Source organism: Pipra filicauda, unplaced genomic scaffold (assembly GCF_003945595.2).
Source record: "Pipra filicauda isolate LSUMZ 115617 unplaced genomic scaffold, ASM394559v2 scaffold32_size4067784_pilon, whole genome shotgun sequence".
NCBI lineage: Eukaryota > Metazoa > Chordata > Aves > Passeriformes > Pipridae > Pipra > Pipra filicauda.
The window spans coordinates 1,021,223-1,043,790 of record NW_024104454.1 but is presented as its reverse complement, the minus strand read 5'-3'; the positions used below and the strand labels follow the sequence as shown (position 1 = coordinate 1,043,790).

At 42.8% G+C, this 22,568-nt stretch overlaps 1 protein-coding gene across 5 annotated transcripts in view; it reads right to left on the bottom strand.

Moving 5' to 3' along the window:
* Positions 1–21,334, bottom strand: part of LDLRAD3 (low density lipoprotein receptor class A domain containing 3) — a 122,733-nt gene extending 101,399 nt beyond the window's left edge. The window contains exon 1 of one of the 5 annotated variants that reach the window (XM_039383923.1): positions 21,278–21,334. Coding sequence is in view for 4 of the 5 variants with exons in the window: in XM_039383921.1 (XP_039239855.1) it covers positions 7,859–7,925 (67 nt within the window). In the remaining variant the exon portion in view is untranslated. Of the gene's footprint in view, positions 1–7,786; positions 7,829–7,858; positions 8,052–8,610; positions 8,685–21,277 lie in introns of those variants that run through there. The other 4 variants (XM_027732658.2, XM_039383921.1, XM_039383920.1 and 1 more) reach the window with 4 other exon arrangements.
* Positions 21,335–22,568: the final 1,234 nt, after the last annotated feature.

Sequence of the window (22,568 nt, the reverse complement as noted above, 5' to 3'; positions counted from 1 at the left end):
TGCTGTAACCAATCTTTAAAGGCAACAAAACCCCTGAACACACCCTACCTCAAGTTTGCAATTTAGAAGACAACACTCCTCATAGAAGACTTTCAGGGTACAACTGGTACTGCCAATTTGTATTGTTTATAAATCATCGTCCTCTTTACCTTCTCTGTACTCTGTTAATGTTCCAGACAGATCACTTAGAACTTTGGTCAGAAGTACACTCCTGATTTGTTCATTGCACATCATAGCTCTTTTTTCAGAGGAGGAAAAAAGAATTGGTTCCTGAAACTTACTGCTTGCAGATAACAGAGGGAGGTCCTCCATCTGACTGCAAAAGGACAGATGTTTGTGGTTTGACTGAGAACGCATAAGCTGAAATATTACAAGGATTCACTCTTCTCTTACCTTCACCCTTGCTGATATTCAGCCAGCATATCCACAAGATTGAAAATGCCTAGCACGTGGAGGTAGATCTCACCTTTTAAAGAAAGGACTACGAAACAAACATTTCTTAGAGAACGTAAATCAGAATTCCAACAGGATTTGATTTAATGAAGAGTAAGTTTAACCTGCAGAACCCCGGTTACCTTGTGAAGTGAATAATCTGATCCTTTACAAGTTCACAATGTGTTGTTGTTTTTTTTTTTACAATTCTACCTGTAACTCCATTCATGCTTTCATTTCACTCACAATCAGGTATCGAAATTCAGCTAGCACTTTATTAAGACATGACTAACATGAGCCACATGGATTGTTTTCCTCCCTCTCCACCTTCTTTCCACCTTTCAAAAACTTGCAGAAAGCTAAAAGAAGCCTTTTTTGAGTTTGAAAGACAGCAATCACCACAAACACACTGTTGTTCCTCGCTAGCCAATTCTTAATTATGCCTAATTAATTTAATGACTTAGCGTTTTAAAAGTAATTGAGCAGTAAGCACAGTTTTTCCAGACTTCAGCATTTCCCAAGTGCAGTCCGCTTTCTGCCAGCCTGAGTGCACCTTGATCTCTCTGCACTGTTCCTTTCCAGTTACCTGAACAAACCAAGATGTTCAGGTTTTCCATGATGCCAAGGCCTTGAAAACACATGTTTCTTACTGTTGATCAGATCACGGAAGATTTCGTTCGGCATCCCAAAGATCACCCATCCAAGATCAGCATCAGAGCCCCAAATTCCCCTGGTTCTCCTCAGCCATTCTCCTCAAGACAAAATACATGCACTTCAGCACAAGCAGCAGTACTACAAGTTGCCAACTCTTGCCCTGCCTTAAAAAAGGGAGAGAAAGTGCAAATTGACAAATACATGAATTTTCACAATAATATCAATTTGTGTGTCTTGATCATGCTTCACCTGAAACTCCTCTGAGGAATCTTAATGACTTTACACTAACAACAACAAAAAGAAAGGAAAACCAAGAATACTTGAGTAAAAATCATCATATCAAGAAAAATCTACTTATCTCACATCAAATCCATACCAGGCAAGGCGAGGAGCTTATAAAGGCTAAGTGCAATGTTTTAAAATGTAAAAAGATATGCCTGGTATTTGTAGCATATAGCTCTAGACTAAAACTAGGGTAGCACTAACAGCATCAAAGCAAGATGGGAATAGAGTTTGTGTCCAAAAAACTGCTTAAACAAGTAAAAGGGAAGTGAGTACATTGAGGAAAGAAAGAAATCTTGCCCAAAGTCATACTGTTGTTCAGTAATACAACCTGGAGTAGGTCCTGCAGCACTAAGACTCTGAACAGCTCTGCCCAGAAGAATACAAGTCTTCAGCTGACACATATATATGGCTGGCAACTGTGTTCTGTCTGGAGCCATAAGCATCATCTGACTCGTTAACAACTGAAGTAATAAATTCATCCAAAATATATAAAGCAAGAGAAAGGACTCCAAGGAATTAAGGAATCTGAGTACAAAGTGATACTTAGTAGCCAGAATTCACATCTTAATTTTTAATGGAACCTCAACCTACTTGCTGCAGTAACATTACTGCATTCTATCAAAAACAGAGATAAATCCTCATAGGAAAACATTACTTAAAATCGAACTTTTCATCCAACAAACCCAGTTGTTTCAAAATAGACCAACATATGCCACCTCATCTGATGTACTTGGTTTCCATCTCAAATCCATCTGAAATCTTCAATAAGAGAACTCTGAATCAGGAATCTCCCCCATTACATTCCCTGGGAGCCAACTGGAATCTGTCTAAGCAGATGAAAGGTAACAACACAACACCAAGGGTCCGTTGCAAGGTGTGACACTTAGGGATTCTCTTTAATGTAAAAGAAAAAAACTAATCAGGATCCCTACTAAAGGAAAAAAAATAGCACTAAAACCTGAAAAATTGTATTTTTGTCCCTATTGAAACAAACTATTTCATAACACAACAGCACGTTTCAACCATGTTCAACTTATACACTTCCCAATCTTTAATAAATTAAGCCTCGCAGGCCCCCCAGAGATACTAAACCCATTTTAAAATTGAAACCTCCTGGCTAAGAGGACACAGTACCAAGACCTCCCCAGATCTCCTGTGAGTTCATCAGTGTCCAATCCTAAACCACCCCACATTTTAGCAGAGTTTCACAGCCACATCACTACCTTCCATTCATTACCTCAGCTCTTTGTTCATTGTGACATGTCACATACTGTGACAGAGGAACTTACTCAACCATTTACACATACACAAAGAGCAGCTTTGCTTGATATGTTTTAATTCTGACAAGTTCACAGCTGTCCAGCCCATCGCAGGAAGAAGGCTTAAGGATCACAGAGGGAAAAGTTATCACCAGATAACCTCTCACAACTTGCTTCCATTTTCATTTTCATCTGGGCGCTTTTGATTGTCCACCCACATGGTTCCCCAGTCTTTCAACACATTTTTCACACTAAGAGAACCTACCTATTATCTCTCTCAAACTTTCAAAGAGGACATATTTCTATAAGCTTAACTAAATTAAGTATCTGATTCCATAAGTTCCTTTGCAACCAAGAAATGAGTAAGCGGGTATCTGCATAAGCAGCTGAGAACAACAAAAAGCAGAGACCAATGGTTCCATTTAGAAATGTCACTGCCTCAGCATTTCCCCTGTGCAAATTAAAACACGAACACGCACACCGAAACTAACTGGCATTACACCATCTTCTCCCTTAAAAGGACTTTTCTGTCCTGATATACAACACTGCACGCAATGTAAAGTTGGCCTAAAATGCCTTTTAGTCTGACAGCTCAAGAGGCTGCATGAAAAAAACTAAACACGTGATCAAACTACTGCAGCTTGCAAGTTACTACATGTCAAAAAGCAAGTATCTGGACACACACTCAGTCCATGCAAATGCAAAACCCCATTGATCATACAAGTCAGAAGTTTCATTTCATTATCAGAGATAACTAATTTAGTTAAATGACTTCTGCAGGGGTGTCTGTCAACGTCTTTTTTTGTTTGCTTTTTCTTAAGCTATTTAGTAAATTTTAATCTTTGTTGTTGGTTTGGGTTGGGTTTTTTTTAATATATATGTGCTCTCCTTCAAAAATTCTACAGCAGTCAGTAAATCTATGACAAACTAATTATACTAATAGTTGACTATACAATTATCTCCAGCTATGATCTATTTACATTTCACGCAAAGGGCATTCTACTCAATGTTTCACTTGAGAGATACCTTAAAATACATCATTAAAACTGGTTTTACTTGAAATATTCCGTTCTGCATCTTAGCATAGCCCATTATGAGATCCTGCCAGAGCAGAAGAGTTCTGCTTTAATACTTGAAAATTCAAAAACACCAAAACCCAACTACTGAGACCAAAGATCTTTCTCCTTCCTCATTTTCAAAACCCAGCTGATAATGAAACTGTTTTCAAGTACAGACCTTGAAAATACCAGCTGAAATACTTATAACAGAGTGCCTTCTACAAAGGCACCCCTAGCTTCAGTCTGCAGCAGGCAAGACAACTGAACAGCCTCCAAGGCTTCCTACCAATTCATAAAACTCATCAACTTCCACAGTGCACAAGATACTGAAATGGAGAGCACTGCTACCATCACAACAGATCTCATGCTACAGATTTTTCAGGTCTACTCCATTAGTGCATTTCTGCTTACACAGACAGAGAGAGTTAACCTGTTCGGGTAAAATTTACCAGCTTGGAAAAATAAATTAAAATTAAAAAATAAAAACGAAAACTCAGAAAAAAATTATGTCTCCGGGTGAAAAATTAATTTTGTATTAGGCCTTCCTACACTACTGCCCTGAAACACAGACATGCTTGAACCACAGCTCATTTCATCACTGCTGCCTAACAAACCATCATCACCCTGTTACAATTCTACCAGATTTAAGCAAAGAGAGCCATTTTATTCCTCACCTGGTAGATAACTGGCATACAAATCAAAGTAGGATGCAGGTTCCTGTGGTCACAAAAAAAATATTATAGTATCACCAGGTAATTTCTGCATCAGAGGTATGGAGCTTGCTGGTCTCAAAATGTATCTGGTATGGCAGACTAACTTGCACCCTTGCAACAATTTATGTCACATTTGTACAAAAGGTGCATTTTTACTATGTGTTTTCTAGTTAACGATATCCACCTCCTATCACAACATGTGACTGCAACAATGCAAATATGCTTCCACTCTGACAACTTGGCAACTGCAGACTCCTGTTGTGGCAGAATGATCCCAAGTGATGGGATGGCTAGAAGCTCCTGAGCCCTACAACTCCCCACATCCAAGGAGAACAGGAATCTACTTAAGTCTAGCCAAGGACACATCACTTTCCCTGACATTATTCAAAATCCCCCCAAAATCATCCTCTGCTTACTTCAGACCCTGTATAAAAACTGTACTTGCAAGAGCAAAGTCTGACAACAGCCTCAAACATCAAACTTCCAATAACCAGGAACTGATTCAAGAGACCTTGTCCGTGGGCACTGGTTCCTGTGAGAAATCCCACCTTTTCCTCAGCACGGATGTGGAGTTTCCTGGCTTCTCTCATCATGACCACTGTCAGACTTATATCTTCAGCAAATATCCATTATTTGTAGTTTATCATCTATTTATCCTATTACTTTTCCAAGTTGGAATTCTCGTGACTTGCCAACTACACGAATCCTTGTCCATCTCTCACACACTGATGGGCTGCACACATCCACAGCTGGCTTGTGTGCTGAGAGAGACAAACACTAGTTATGAAGACTACAGTCAGTTTAAGAGTTTTTAAGAGGATTGCCTCAAAAACACAAAACACATCTACTGAATACACCGTACAGACCCAAGTATCCAAGTAGAGAGTGGTTTTCTTGCTCTTTGCTTATACAGCAGTAGAGTACAGTACTCAGCGGTACTGAATACTCCTCCCATGAGTACATTTCTTTTCAGCAAAGAAATTCTACTCATAGCAATACCTCTGAATGTCAGCACAAATGAAGACTCACAATAGGAAATAATGGCTATTTCTTCACTACTATGTGGAAGTTTTAAGGTAGCAGATATTACACAATGCAGATTGATGTGGTAACATGATGCTTCAAGTAGCTCCTACCCCTGTTTGATTTCAGGGGTGTTCTGTTTTTTTTCCAAACTTTTGAGATGCAGTTGCAAAATGTGATGAAAGCACTTGTGTGGCCCTGCATGTTTATGCTGTCTGTAGAATAGGGTCCTGATTCTATTAAACCAAAAGACTGGAGGGAACAAGACACTGAAGCCTCCTCCTAATACAGAGCAAGCTGAGTATATTTTAACAGGTATTATATATACATTATTTATATGACTTATGCATCAGAAAGGTCCTTACACTGAACTGTGACAACTTGAGATGATACTCAGGAATTCCAGTTATGCACTGCATTTTGATTCTCCAGTCAGTTGAAGACTGGCACTTTAAAACCTATTTCACAGTTAAAAGATGAAGATTTGTAATTGTCAGGAAAAAAACCATAATCTCCCTTTTTCACTCACTTTGTAATCATACTTTCAAAAGTCATTAATTTACCTAAGTGCTTATGACTCCTGCCATCACTTCTGTCCTTAATGGATGACATACAGGTTGAAGAAAAAAACACCCAAAATTTATGTTCAAAACAGAGCTCATTTTTTAGGGACCATTTACATTTTAGCATTTTTTCAGCTAAAATGTACTTTCCATTCTTTGAAAGAATCCTTTCCAAAACTCAGTATAACTGTGTGCACATCAGCTTGTATTATCTCATACAAACAGTAGAAAAAGATAAACATAGATGTCTCTATTCTAACTAACAGACCTTCTTCTACATTAATTTAACCAGAAGAAGTTGTTACAGTCTGAGCTGCTAATGGGAATTCTTGCAGGATCTAACCTACATCCAGGAACTCCTGGGCTGACACTGAGCCAAAGTAAATCGCTGGAAACAGGGGCACACTATGACTTGTACAGGGCAGCAGGAGGGAATCAGAGCTCGGCCTGACCTGCTTATACTGGCAAGAGTACGGAGAGATGAAAGAAACTGGGTGTGCATGGTGTGTGCACTACCCAAGAGCTTGATGAGACTTGAAATGAGGTGGGGACTAGGAGAGGAAAGCAAGATAATCAGGGAGCTCCTGTGCAGGGAACAGAGGCTAAAACTCCTGATCCATAGTCTCTTTTTGATCAGTTATCAGTTACAATTATAAACTGAAATTAAAACAGCCTGGTATAAGTTCACATCATATATATCATAACAAGAAAAAACCTTTCCCATGCAGATAGGTCCTCCAAGATGAAAAGCACTATTTGATCCACACGAATAAAGATGCAAATAAAAGATCAAACTTTCCCTTGCAAATGTTCACTGAGAATCCAAGTCTGCAGTTACTTCTGCATGCTAACAGAAAACTGTTTAGACAGGGACACTATACAGTGTTTATCTTCTGTTAACTGAAATGCATCCCCAGGGTTTCAAGGTTTCTGTATTCAAAAAAGACTCAATAGGAAAAGAAATATTTTCAGGAGTTACCAGAAGTGAAATTCAAAACAGAGTGAAGGTCAGGCAGAGACAAACTAATGCTCCCGGTGGGAAGTTTGCAGGGGTGCCAAAATACACAGAGGAAGCAACATTTAAAAAACAAATCCCCAAAGACCTCATATTTTATTTTTCAAAAGACAAACAGAACACATGAAAAAAAAAATTTCAAAAAGTTCTTTGAATCTGCCCCAAAGTAAGCCAGAGCCTCTGGTTAAGTAACTGCAAGAACGTTGTGCAAGAACGGCAGTTTAGCAGTTGAGAAGCTGAGGTACCAACTTCTACACAAGAAATAGGTCTTCTTGGTCACTGCCCCCAAGCCAAGGTGGAACAGGAACATAGGGTGTGGGGTGGCTGGGAAACCTTCATATGTAAAGATAAGCATCTTGTAGATGGGAACCCTCCATGCTAATCTAAGGGTGGTATTACAAGCAAATACATTCAACACATGGAAACATATAACTTGCTATGAATAATTAGGTGAAACTCTGGCAGCAGTAAAATGGAAATTAATAAGGAAGAAGGCAACACAATATGGATAAACAAACCTGTGCTTTGCCTGAAGTTTTCCAAAAAAGGAACTGCTAAAATAGTTTTGCAAAGACACCTAAACCTACATAAGACTTACGAAAGTCACAGTCGAAGCTTGCAGTTGTGTAATTTCAAAACAGCGGCAAGTCCTATAATGCTTCTCCTCCTTCCTACCCATCTATACCAAACTCGTATCAGGGAAGCCGTGAAACTTACCACAAATAGTCTTAAAAAGGAAAACAAAATAAAATAAATTGAGCTTGATAATCTTGATTTTACGTACTGTGTGTCATCACCTCATCGCCAAGGCGTGATTCGGAAACAAGACACAGCAGCACGCAGCCAGGCTACTTACACCGTCTGGAAAAGCGCCCGCAAAGATCACGTTGCAGAAATAATTCACACCTGCAGCAAAGCTGCATTAAACATCATCAACTCGCCGACTTTGACAGGCATATGCCGACCGTGGCGGGGGTGGGGTGGGGTGGGGTGGGTGGGGAAGAGTTTCTATAAAGACGAATGTGAATAAAAAGTAGGAAATCCCCATTCCGCACCCCAAGTGAAGCTGGGCAGAACCCGAGAGCTTCCCTTGGGCACATCCTGCCGCGGTCCCACCGGCGGGATTGGCTGCACCGCCTCCTCCCCGCCCCGAGCGGCCTCGGGAAGGGGGCCCGGCCCGGGATGTACCGGCGGAGCCGCGGCCCCTTTGGCGGCTTCGACGCCCGGTTCGGCCCAAGGTCGCCCGGCCGCAGGTCCACCCCAGCCCCGCCGCCCGCTCCGGGCGCCTCGCCCCAAGCCGGTCCCGCACAGCCCGGCGGGGCCGGGACCACCCCGAGCACGCCCCGAGGGGCGGGAGGGGACGAGCCGCACACGCCGCGCCCCCGCCGCGGGCATCCCGGGCCGGCCCGCCCGGGGAGGGGAGAGAAGGGGAGGGCAGAGCGGCGAGAGCGGCCCGGGGAGGGGCGGCCGGCGGCGCCCCCGGCCCGCCACGAGCCGCCCAGCGGAGGCGGGGGGCGCTGGGGAGGCCCCGGCGCCCTCCCCCGCCGAGCGGAGCCGCCCCCTCGCTCCCGGGCAGCGCCCCGGGGCGGCACCCCCGCCCGCACTCACCCGCCGAGCCCAGCAGCAGCCACAGCAGCCACATGGCCCCGCGCCGGCCGCCCCGCAAACTTCAGGGCTGCTCCGCCAGTGCGGCCCGCCGGAGCCTGCGGCGGGAGCGGCGGGGCGGGGGCCGGGCCGGGGGAGGGCCCGGGGGCGGTGCCGCCGCCGCCCCGCCCCGCTGGGCCGTCGTGCCCACCCGCGGCTGCCGCCCCGGCCCGCCGGCCTCGCCGCTGGGAGACCCTGACAGCTGCTGCCCGTCGGACACCTGTGGCCGCTTCTGAGGAGCGTGCAGGGTTGTTGGTGGCATTAGCGTGTCATACAACAAACCCTCCGCTTGCCGTGCGGCAGCGGGCAGGAGCCCTTCAGTAACACCTGGAAGAGTTTGGGTCAGAGCTGCACCCCTGCGGATGGGCTGTACTGTCATGAGGGGCATAAATGCTCGCTCAATCCCTTCTGCAATGAGGAAGGGGTATGTTGCTCTCAAAATGCTTCCCCTTAACTTCATTCCCTAACCAGAAGACAAGAGACATTTCCATGGCCAGTCAATCACAGAATCAATTAGGTTGGAAAAGATCTCTAACATCATCAAGTCCAACCTATGAGTGAAATCTACCCTGTGAACTGGACCATGCCACCAAAGTGTCACGCCCAGTCTTTCCTTAAACACCTCCAGGGACCATGACTCCACCATTCTCCCTGGGTTGTCCATTCCTCTGTCTAATAATGCTTTCTGTGAAGTTCCTCCTAATGTCCAACCTAAACCTCCCTGGATGCAGCTTAAACTATGTACTTTCATCCTGTCATTAGCTGCTTGGGAGAAGGAGTCAACCCCCAGCTGGCTACAACCTCCTTTCAGGTAGTTGTAGAGGGTGATAAAGTCACCCCTTAGTCTCCTCCAGGCTAAACAACCCTAGCTCCTTCAGCCACTTCTCGTAGGATTTGTGCTCCAGACTCCTCACCAGCTTTGTTGCCCTTCTCTGGGCTCACTCCAGCACCTCAACATTCTTTCTAAATTGAGGGGCCCAAAACTGGACACGGTACTTGAGGTGTGGCCTCACCAGAGCCGAGTACAGGAGAAGTTAACACAAACAGAAATCAGAGCTAGCCTGTGATATTTACTATCCTAGTAAAGCTCTGAAATTCAGCATCTGGAAAACTTAAATTGCATTTTCAGTCTGAGGGCCCAATTCTTACCTCACTTGGCTTCTATGGGAGCAGGAGTGGGCCTTCTTTTAAGGAACATCATTTTTCAGTATATGATGGCCAGGAAGAAACCCACTTTACTGAGTACCATTCTGCTTTCATGGGCAAATTGCAGCCTGTTCATTAAGTGGTACCTTTTGGTTGTAAAGTATTTCCCTGCGTGTGTGCGAAGTACATAAATAGATCTGCATGTGTATAGAATAAAGTTTAACTCTCTAAAAAGCTTGCAGCACGTATTTAAGAGCTGAAGAGGCAGGCTTAGTGCAGAAGGTATTTTAGCTAAGAATTAAAGCCAGTTTATAGTAGTAAAAAGCTGCCAAATGATTTCTAAAACTGTGCTCAGCTAATCTGCACGATAATACGGTTTCAAGCAGAATTCTTACAATTCATGTTCAACATAGAGGAGCTCGAGGAGACTTACTCATAAGGATTTCACAGCATTTGGAAGGATGAATTTAATTTTTTATTTAAAATAAGTCTTTATTTGAATGCCTAGCTTTTAGCTTCTGTTAGTTCTTCAATGGTATTTTAACTCCTAATAACTAACTGTCACATAGAAGTCAGCACAGAAGAAAGGGTCCAGTGTGATTTCTCATTACCTTTTGGATGTTGAGTTACATGATTAAAAGTGTAATCCCTGTTAACACAAAGATGCAGGGAGAACAAAGGCAGAGAAACCTCAGTAACTTCATCAGGGAAAATGGAGCACGCAACACTGGCTGCTCCCAAGCATATCAGAGAAAACTGATTAAACCTTCTTATCTGGTGTGACGTCTCCCAAGAAACTCCCAGATGCTTTGCAAACTACAGGTGGTTATTGCCTATGGTATAGGTCACATTAAAGGATGCAATGGGAACAGCATTTTGGGAACATGCAAGACTTACCTACCATACAGTTTAGGGCAGAGACCAAAGGAAGGGAGAAGGAAAGTTTGAGGTGGCTAGAGGAGGAAAAAACATGCGAAAATAAAGGAAAAAAGGGGATGAAAGGGGCCAGTCAGGTCTAGCTGAGCCCTGTATCTGATCACCACAGCCTATCCTATATTCCAATTAAATCCTGTTTCTAACTTACGTGTATGTGCGCTGTCAGTTCTGTGTGGGTATGCATGAACACTTCAAACTAGATTAGACAATAAACAAGCAGTCTCAGTATGTGTAACTGAATGGGACCACAGGTCCTCAATTGACCTCAGGTCAACAATATTTGATTCACTTTACTCTCATATGAACTGCCTCCATATAATCCAAGTAGATGCCTGGTTATGTCCTTTGAAGCAAGATATGACCTCGGCTCTGTTGCAGACTTCATGTGGCTGGAGGAAGCCAGTTTTGTCAATCCATGCTTTGACTCTCGATGAAACTATGGGCCATCTACACCACAAAGATAAAGGATAAATAAATAATTTCAGGTTGCTCAGAATGTGGCTAGATTCTGAATGGCTATTAGTAAGGCAGAGTACCAGCCAATAATCAGAACAAACAAGGAATATACTCTGGAAAAAAGATTATTTTCTTGCTTCTATTATCTTCATCGTAAATGATGCTGGAGTTATGACAAGCTGTGCTTGGCCTGTGGTTTTGGTAGGATCCATTACAAGAGAGCCACTTTTTCTATCTTTGTGCACTGTGGTTGAGAGCTAGAAAAAGAAATTTTCTTCCGAGCCAAGCTTATCACAGAAGATTCATTTGTATTAGTACAAGATCACAGAATTACAGAATCACAGAATGGGTAAGGTTGGAAAGGATCACTAGTAGGGTCATCTGGTTCAAACTCCCTGCTCAAGCAGGGTTTCCCTAAGCACGTTACTCAATATTGTGTCCAGGCAGCTGTTGAGTATCTCCAGTGAGGGAAACTACAGAACATCTCTGAGAAATCTGCTCCAGTACTCAGACAGCCACACAGTAAAGTTCTTCCATATATTCAGGTGAAACTTCCAGTGCATCAGACTCTGCCTATTGCCTCTTGTCCTATTGCTTGGAACAACCAAGAACAGCCTGGCTCCATCCTCTTGCCCCCCCCGATATATAAATACAGATACATTGATGAAATCCCCTCTCAACCTTCTCTTCTCCAGGCTGAACAGGCCCAGTTCCCTCAGTTTCTAGTAAGAGAGATGTTCCAGTCCCCTGACCATCTTCATAACCCTTCGCTGGACCCACTCCAGGAGCTCCAGGTCTCTCTTATACTGAGGAGCCCAGAACTGGACACAGTGCTCCAGATGCAGCCTCACTAGGGCTGAGTGGAGAGCAGATCTATTAGCCAAAGTTTCTGGCACTTCCTTCACTGCTCTAAAAGACGTGGGATTTTGCTGCTGGATTTGAATATACAAATGCAGCTTCACCTTCTGACCTATCTTGAAATGAAATCATCAAACATCTCATTAATAAACATCCCAATCTCCTGATAACCAAACAGCATTTAATAAAACTGCATGTAACGGCAGTGTTTGTACCGCTCGCGTAGTTGCACGCTTCCACAGGAAGGATGGCAGGTGGCTTCAGGGAAGAAGTAGGGACAGATGTAATGGAAGTTCTGAGGAGGCTGGGGATGCCCTGTGTGAGCGCTCTCTTGTGTGGGTGACAAGTGAGGTGTAAAAGGTACACAATTTTTGTCTCTATTCACATCATAGCTCTATTCTGTCCTGCCTAGAAATGTCATTGGGGCATACCTGTGAATAACTCAGATTCTCTTTCAGTAAATGGTGTGTCAAAGTTTGGGCATCTGATGACAGTACAATAGATGTGAGGATATCTGGCTTTGGCATAAAGTTCTCTCTCCATGGTACTGTGTTGCAAATTTAATCTTTGTACTGCAAAATCCACCACTGGGACTGTGGGATTTTAACCCTTTTTGGTAACATTTTCTTTCGAGAAGTCCAGATGAAAGATAACCAATAACATAGAGGGTTTCCTACAGAAAACATTATCCAGATGTTTATTGAAACTAATCTCTGCCAATTATTAACATAAAGATTGCCAGTTTTTAGGCTTTTGTAGACCACAGGATGTCTTCAACTCACATTGGCAGACCTGCCAGTTCTTACCTGGAGGGACAAAGGATTATTCCTAAGCACATTGCAGAGGATCTGCATCCTCAGGAGAACCTGACCTCTCTAGGAGGTACCAATGCTCAGCATGTTGTAAGCTGAAGCTCAAATTTTTCACTTCTTTTTTCTAATCAGTTCAGTATACAACCCATATTTAATTTCACAATCTTTCTTATAAGCTAGAAGTTGATTTTTTAGGGAGTTCACATTGGTTTGAGGCAAAAGAGCAAAATGTAGTAATGTCTCTAGATGTAATCTAAATTTGCTGGCTTCAATCTGTAAATAGTGCTCTGAAAATAATTAATTCTAGTAATTTATATGTGTCATGCCCAGTGACAGGAATGATAATGATGAAAAGTCAGGACTGTTGTAATTTAGGATAAAAATCTGTAATAATATATTGAAATATTTTGTATATGACTGAATTGCCACTTAGCAAGCTGGAGTGGAGTTTGTGCTTCGAAACAGCTTTTTGAAGGATTCAAAATAATCAAATTTTTAGCATACTGCAGCAAAATGATAAATGTAGGTCCACATACATTTATAAATTTGTCATCACCCTTAACATCTATCAAGTTAAACAGGTATATTAACATTTCAGCCTATATCCATCTATCCATTAGAATTCATCTGGCTTTGTAATGTTGTGTTCTTTAGCTATGCATCAAGCTTGAAGCTCTCCTGACTGTTGCAACAATATTCTCTTTAGGAAACAGAGCTGGAGATCAGTTTTTAAAGGAGGAGTCATAATAGGCATTCAGATTCCCTCAAATTACTCATATGCTTCTCTTGAAACATCTTAACATTTACTATACGCATTGTATATTATGCATATATATTGCATATGCAATATATTTACTATATTGCATACTTACTGTATGCATTGATGTGGTCCTCGTCACTATGTCAGTTTAAAACAAAAGGATCAAATCAAAAGTAAGGAACAGTTCTCAGACATATGCAATTACACTGGCAGTCTTCTCAAAAAAAGAAAATTGAACCGTGATGGAGCTCAAAGAGTGTGACGAGCCTCCCCTATCCCATATATACCCTGAGCTCCAGAGCCTGCAGTGACAGGAAACACCTGGGCAAACTCGTTCACCTTTCCTTGACCTCTAGGAGTGCCAGACTTGAATTCAGGTATCCACTCAGGTGTAACCTGCCTCTGTGTTCCCAGTAACTCGCTCCTCACAGCTTCCTCGTGACTGGTTAATACTAGGACTGGATTCTAGAGATTTGAGCTGCTCTATGTTCTGTGTGATACTTTAATGAGTATCTAGAAGGAGTATGATATGATGGACCAAATCTGGGATGTTCTGCTAGTACAAATTAAGTTATCTTAAGTGTTAAATCCTCTTCCTCCTCTCCTGCCAGGCTGTGGGCTCAGCAAGTTAGAAACTCTTCGCTCTACAATAGCCACTGGCTTTTCTGTCCTAGCGGAAAGTGAAGGCTCTGAAGTTCTGGCCCATTCATTTTCATTTCTTTCTTTGCACAGTCTGTAGAGGGCCCCCTGCTGCACAGCTCCCATTTGGCCTGAGCTGCAGCTGCAATAAAACTCTCTGTTTGGGACTCAAAAACCAGAGATGAAAAGGCTTGTGAGGTCAATTGGTCCATAACCTGGGCAATGTAGGATTGTTCTCCATTGCACAGTAAATCCTTACATCCCCTGCCTAGGTCCCTCTTCCTGACCCACAGTGAAAGGGCTGCCATGCTGTGCTCCAGGAGACTACCTCATACTCTAAGAGTGTTTAATCTTTTGTCCACTTTTTCTGGCTCCTCACTGCTTGACTTCCTCCATCTACCTCCTCTCTACCCTTTGCTTGTGGTTTTGGGACTGAGGCCAAGTAGGGGGCAAAAATCCTTCTACCTCTTTTTTTGTGCCACAGGCATAACCTTGGGCTTCACAATCTCAGTCCTTTAGTGCAATGGGATGCTTTTGGTTTTGAGCTCTCCTGTACTGCCAAAGCCATGGTAGAAGGCTGTAACGTCCTCGCAGTAGTAGCATTTCCTAAGGCATAGGTGACAGCAGAGTAAGGGGCTTAGCTCACCACTCTGCCTAGCAAAATAACAACTTGAGAGTGTTACTGGGTGATGTCTGTGTTTTCCCCGTTAACACAACAGGGGCAGGATCCCACCCCTCATTTGTATCACTCAGGTGGCACACAGCTGTTTTGCCTTATATACATTTTACTCTGAGCTATGTTAAATTTCAGCTGGAGCATTTTCAGAGCAGTTTTCCCTCTCTCAGCCACCATCACCCCCCAACATACGTGGTAGCACCAGTCTGTCTAGACTATTCCATATCCTCACATCCCTTGCTCAGGCCAAGTAGATTCCCAATTCCAGCTACTCTGATATAAAGGACAAAGTTTGAAATTAGAAATGCTGGTGTAAAGTTCTGATGCCTGTTTTATCTTTTAATCCTACTCTGTGGAGCAGCAGGGGGCTACACTAGCAGATTCAATTGCAAAATAAAAACACTATACAAAAAATTGCATCCTTTCCATTTTACCTATTGTGCTGGTTTTGGATGAGGTAGAGGTAATTTTCTTCACAGTGGCTAATATGGGGTTTGGGATTTGTGCTGAAAATACTGCTAATATAGAGATGTTTTTGTTATTGCTGAGCAGGGCTTGCACAGCATCAAGGCCTTTTCTGCTTCTTGTATTGCCCTACCAGCAAGGAGGCTGGGGGTGCAGAGCTGGGACTGCTGGCCCCAGCTGACCACAGGGATATCCCAGACCATATGACATCATGTTCAGCATATAAAGCTGGGGAAGAAGGAAGGGGGGACATTCAGAGTGATGGTGTTTGTCTTCCCAAGTCATCATTAATGTGTGAAGGAGCCCTGCTTTCCTGGGGATGGCTAAACCCCTGCCTGCTCATGGGAAGTGGTGAATGAATTCTTTGTTGCTTTGTTCATGTGCGCATGGCTTTTGCTTTACCTGTTAAACTGTCTTTACCTCAACCCATGAGTTTTCCCACTTTTACTCTTCTGATTATTTCTCCCATACCACTGAGGGGGAGTGAGTGAGCGGCTGTGCGGGGCTTAGCTGCCATCTGGGGTTAAACCAAGACACCTCTTTACAAATGTACAGATCAATTAGGCAGTTCTATAGTTACAGTTCTCTAGCTACAAAGCCAGATAGAGTTCTTGTTTACAAGCTCCTCACCCCCCACCCCTCACCCACTCAAGTCACAGTTTTATTATACTTGATTTTCTGAGTACTTGTGTTTTCTGGAAGGACTCGTTAGAAATCCTTTGCATTTGATGGGGAAATGCGTGGGTTTAATTAAAAATGTAATTTGTTTCTCTTATGTGATTTTTATTCATTACCTAACATGTCAATATTTTCAGCCAATGATTTCAAAATAAGTAATCATAGACAGCATGTAGAACAGCAAGATGATTATGTTATTCCCAACATCTTTGGATCACCTCCTGGACAATTAGCATATCAATACTTTCCACTGAGGTAAGGGGCAGTGCGTGAACTTTCCAGACTGCCTCCAGAATCTAAAGTAGATGAACACAACCAGTGTTTGGCAGTAAAGTAGCTAATCAATAAATGAATGCCAGATCAATACATATCCCTTATATCCCCTAGAAGAACCACAGTAGTTTTTCTCCAGCTGTCCCTTTAAAGAGGTTCTATCAAATAAATAACAAAAGACAAATTTATATGTTTTGATAATGAAAATTTGCTGTAATTTGCAGCAAAATGACATAAAATAACATCATGTGTGTAAATCCCCAGCTAAAGTAAAATATTACACCACCTGTGGCATCTATGCCATCTGAAGGTCTGAAAGTTTAACTCCTGCCTCTGGTTTAATGCCTGTTTTAAAAGTAGAGTGTCTCTCTTTTGCTCCAGGTAATGAAAAATTCACATCATGAAAGCCTCCTTTGAAGTGCATATGTGGGAATTTTTAAAAAATATCTTCCCAAAATATTTGGTGCTATCTCACACTGATGCCTTTGTATACAGGGTAGAGGAAATGTAACCAGAAGCAGGCAAATATTAAAAACACAAGGTGGGAGGCAATGGAGTAGCCAGGATCATAAAAACTTCAGAGAAAAATAAGCCCTAAGCTAAAACTGAATTTTCCGAGTGCCAGATCTTAAATTAATTCTTTTGGAATTGAACCCCTAGGTCCTTAATCAGACTCCTTTAAAATGGTCTTGACCACAAAATTACTTTGTTATTACGTAAGAGGTGAAGGAAGGAATGCATCTTATCTCTTCTAAGCTCTCCTGAAATACAAGGCAAAAAGATATCAGAAGAAGATAACCTATATGGTGTTTGCAGTTCCTAACTGGAAACCTGGCTGGTATTTGAAAAACTGTGATTTAAGTAATTTTGTGTTTGCTAACAAGGGTAAATTGAACGTTTGCTTACATTAAAATGTGTGCCTAAAATGTTATATTTTTAAATGGTAATCTCCATTTGGAGTTTGTCCAAAATTCAGTCTTTTTAATGGCTAATGTTCCTCAAGCTGTTCACAGATAAAGTCCTCCTAAGCACCCCTAGGGTTCATCTGGCTTTCTAAATGTCTGCTTCAAGATGAGCTAAATTCCCAGAAATGCCTATTTCTCTCAATTAAATGCGAAAGAAGCCCACAGTGTCTGGCTGCAGTGGAAACTGGAAATGTCTGGAGCTTTTACAGATCCAGAGCCAGCACCCTGTGAGCTGCAGCCCTCCTGAGGCAAGAGTGGGTGCTTAAACTGGGGCTCAGGTCACTTCTCCTGACCCTGAGCTACAGCCATCAGTAGTGAGTACAGCAAGAAGCTGGCACCCTGGGAAGCACAGGAGGCTCAGAAGAAATTTATGACTCACACAGGAAATTGTCCTGGTTTCTCTGGTGTTCAGAAGTGTGAAGAACTCACTTGTTATTTCAAGAACCCTTTAATGAAACATCATTTTGGGTGCACAGGGAAAAGGTGTGGTGACTCCAGCTCCCCTGAATGAATCTGTCCCACCAGCTCAGTTGTCTCAGCTTGACTGCCCAGAGTATAGACACAGATATAGTATGGATTTAGACAAGTGTTCTGCCTTAACCCCAGCCAGCAACTCAGCCCCACAGAGCTGCTTTCTCACTCTCCCAGTGGGATGGGGGAGAGAATCAGAAGGATAAAAGTGATAAAATTAATGGGATGAGATAAAGACAGTTTAATAGGTAAAGCAAAAGCCACGTACACATGAACAAAGCAAAGCAAGCAATTTGTTCACCACTTCCCATGGGAAGGGGTTGAGCCATTCCAAGGAAAGCAGTGCTCTGCCACACGAAATGGTGACTTGGGAAGACAAATGCCATCACTCCAAATGTCCCCCCTTCCTTTTACTTCCCTCAGCTTTATATGCTGAGCATGACATCATATGGTCTGGGGTCAGCTGGGGTCAGCCGTCCTGGCTGTGTCCCTTTACAATTTCTTGTGCAACCCAGACTTCTCAGTGGTGGGGTGGGGTGAGGAGCAGAAAAGGCCTTGTCTCCGTGTTCGCAGTGCTCAGCAGTGTGGAAAACATCCCTGTCTTATCAACACTGTTTCCAGTACAAATCCAAACATAGCCCCATGCTAGCTACTATGAAGAAAATTAACTCTATCCCAGCCAAAACCAGAACAATAAGGGGTATGATTCTATGATATTTTTATTATTGACTGTTTGTTTGTTTGTTTATGATCAGTGCAGTGTTGGACAGGAATAAGACCCCAAATTGCAATGGGGAGTTGTTCTTATTTTACACAAGAGAGCAATGGCATATTGAAACACTCACTTTGATGGTTTCCCTTGTCTGCAGGGAGTGCTCAGTAAAAGCTTTCTGCTACGTCTGGATCGACATAACTGGGATTGTTGGTCCCATATGAATTGAGACAGGAAGTACTGCAGTACAGAGATGGTCCAGATAGGAAAACAAATGTCACTGACAGACAAGATCTAATTTCAGCATTAGGCTAACAATGTGACTGATGCTGAGCCAGTAGGAAATTATTATGGCCTAGATTAGATTAAGCATGCAATGTCAGAAGAGCCCTTCTCCACCCCTGCATGCATCCATGCCCTTCCCTACCACTCTACAGAGACCAGTTGGCTCCTTGCCTCTCTTCCATCCTGCTCTTGTTAATACAGGTAGCTTAAAAAGCTGTATAAGCAATTACAAGTTCCATAATAATGTACTATCATCCACCTTCCCTCATCCTCATCTAAAATCTCATTAAAGAAAAAAAAAGAAGTAGGGGGAAAAAAAAAGTAAAACCTTTCTGCATGGAAGTCCAAAGTGACTTCTCTTATGCATGCATTGGTATTTATTTCACCTTCCAGAAGCACTAGCTGCTGGTAGCATCAGCAGGGCCAACAGCAAAATGAATGACTTTTGCCACAAACCAGAATGGGGATTTGAACCCTAGCAACTCCAGTCACATCTGAAACTCTCTAGCCAGAAAATCCCTCTGGCTCAGCATTGGACAACATCTCCCTCAGCAAAAAAATTCCCCTTCTCTTTCTCTGTCCAACAAAAAGAGCAGGTTTGAAGTATAGTAAATGACAGCTTATGTTTGTGAACTGTTCTTTCCTGCATCACTGACTAGGAGAGAAGTCATCTTTGCTCATATTCCAACCAGAGCTAACAGAACACCATGCAAAGACACACATCCACACATGGTGGTACACCAAAATGAATCTCATGTTACATACGGGGATGGCCAGATATCAGGTAAAGGACTGACTTTAATCCAGCTGACTTCAAGTGACACTGTACAGCCTTCATGGATATAGGGAAACACCACAGAATCACTATTAGAAGCTATTTCTATCACATAGGCTTACCACCAACCCCCAGCACAAAAGTGCGGAAGAAAGGTAGCAATTTAACAGGAGGTATAGGAGCACATATAGCAGAATACAGTAGTGATCCCTGTTTCTTTGCATGTAGCAAAGATCAGGTGGATCTGAGTCAGCTCTAGTGACCAAGTGTCTCACTGGTGTGTGTCAGAGTTGAACTGAAAATAAAATTAAGTTTTCACTGGCTTGGGATTTCATATGAAACCAGTGCAAAAATGGATCTGAAAACAAAACAAAGTCCAGTGAGTTCGTTTTTCAGAAGCTGGTGCTAATGCCCATGAAATAGCTTCATTACTGTTTGTATTACACTTGCAGCTTTGCATGAAATGTTGCGCAAATACTTAGCATGGGCTTGTCCTCCACTTAGATGGCCTGTGGGTTGAAGTGATTTATTTGGTAACATCTGAGTGTTTATTTATTCAGTGTATTGTTAGGAGCCTCTTAAGGTTGACCAGAGCACTGTATAGGCATTCCTTTGGGTTAGCTTGTAAAAATGTAGTGATATACTCAGGGAGTGCTCCCCTGAGCTTGCAGACATTAGCAGAAGTCAGCCCCTAGTGGAATGGTTAGAGATGCTGGCTTCTGAACTTGCTGAGATGGCCTGAAAATGAGATTTATCTTTATTAACCCTCTTTTCAAAGCTTTATTTTTAGTCAGTCAATTATTTCCAAGTTGGACCTTTTTAATTGCTAAATTGTGACTCACACTATTTAGCAAGTCAGATTAAGCTGGCCTGAAACCAGCTAAGAGGTGTAGTTTAAAAGATATCTGTCCGTACTCTAATTTCTCCATGGAAAAAAAAGAAAGCTCCAGCTTAGAAACACATTTGAGTATAAACTTCTGCCCTGTACAAGAAGTAAAGATTGTAAAATGGATGGGTAAAGAAAAAATAAAGTCAGGAGAATAGTATGGCAAGCAGAGTTGGGGACTCTACAAGAGGAAAACAAGTTGTAAAAGTATTTTTTGAAGAGTGAGAGGGTCATAGCAATAGCCTTAGTCTATCATGACAAATTTCCTGTCTTCATCACTAAGGCAGGAGGACCCAATTTTTTTCTGTTCTATACAGAGGAAGAAGGAGTTAATGAATTGATACCACATCAGGTCTGTTAAGATCCTTTAAAGTAAATGGTAAGTAAACAGGAAGCCAGGCAACAGGAATGCTAAGAAACAGCCATTAACATCAGGCAATCTAACATCTTCCAACTTCCTCTGGCATGTTTATTACAGACAAGACAGCTCCTGTCTGGCGTATTATTACAGACCTTGCATCAATCCTGTCCCAAATAAAATATAAAGAGTTAAACCGATGCTTAGGGTCTGCCCTATTGTTATGAAACAGGGGCTAGAATTTCCAAGTCATCCATATCAGAGATGTATGGCCTAAATGCAAAGACAACAATGGCACTTAAAGGCTTTCAAGGAATCCTTCCAGGAGAGAGATAGGCTCAAAAGATCACAATATTACATAAAAAAAATTCTTTCCTGAAGCACGTGGAATTGAATAAACTTCTGCTATGGTGTTGCTTTTCACCCTTATCTCCCCTTTTTTTACTACTTTTTTTTTTTTTTACTTCTCTTCTGTCTTACCTGTACCTCCCTTTTGGCAGTACTATCGGGGAATTCTTCATGGCATCTGTGATTCATATTTAACAATGTATTTTCACAAGTGTCATTGTAGGGAATCACTGAGGACTATCCCTATGGGAAACATCAGAGAAATACAAAAGCAGGCACCTGGAAAAAAACGCAACAAGATGGCTATTAAAAATAGAGAATACATCTTTGAATTTAATCAGCATTCAGAAGAGAGAATGGAGACTTACACCAGGAATGGGAAAATAATTTCACACTGTAAGACTAGCCCAGAATATCTTTGCCTTGGCAAAGTACTGGTGTATTGGCATTCATTTCCAGTGTGAGTTGTATTAGTTGACCAAGAAGATATCATATTCCATTCATTTTCCCTTTTTTGAGCCAACAGCATCTCACTGCAATTGTTTCCCTGCTATTCTTCACCTGTTTGGATGACTGTTTCCCAAGGTGCTGGCCCTGTGCTCAGCCCAAAAAAGTCATCACCCCTGACTGTGACCTCTGTACAATGCTGCTATAACAAACAAGTTTGCAAGTGTGGTGCAGTCTGGCTATTTGCCTTAGGTGATGAGACGACCTCTCTGTTTTTGTGGCGGCAGACAGCTGCCTCCCCACCGCAGCCAGTTGGTGTTCAGTGGGAGATCTCAGGTGGGCAAAGTCTAGAAATATGGCAGAGATTGGTCCTTCCTTAGGGAAGGAAAGGGACCATGGGGCACAGGCTCTGGGAAGCACCCTGGCTCTGGTTTTGCTAGCCTAGGCTAAGTACCCATTCAGGGCTTCTTCCCCTAGAGCTGGACAATCAAAGAGGTTTCCAGAGGGGAAAGACTGGTGCCTGCTGTTAGTTTCCTGGGACTTCATATCACATTGGGGGCCCATCAGATTGGACTTCTACTGCTTTGACCTGGATTTCACAGATGAGAGGCTGCATCCTAGTCCCCCAGGCTGCCCCATCCATGCTGTGGTTGGCAGTGCCTAGCAGCCTGGCACATGTTAGCTGGATGCATTAGTGTGTTTATTCATTATGAGTGCCATAATGTGGGGTGGCTGCTTCCAAGCAAAACAGCCTTGTGGCCCGCTGCCTGCTCCCTGAGCTTCCAGAGCCTGCTAATAACGTGTCACGGGAGCAGTGAAGGACTCCTGTCCATGCCTGAGCCTTCTGAGGCTTTATCTTTTGAGGTGGCACGCTCTGGGAGAGGGGAAAGGTGCAAGGGGGGGGGAAAGCAGGGACTGGGGTAGCCTAGTAAGTCATGCTGGGCCCCATGGCCACATCACCCCAGGCAGCGGGCAG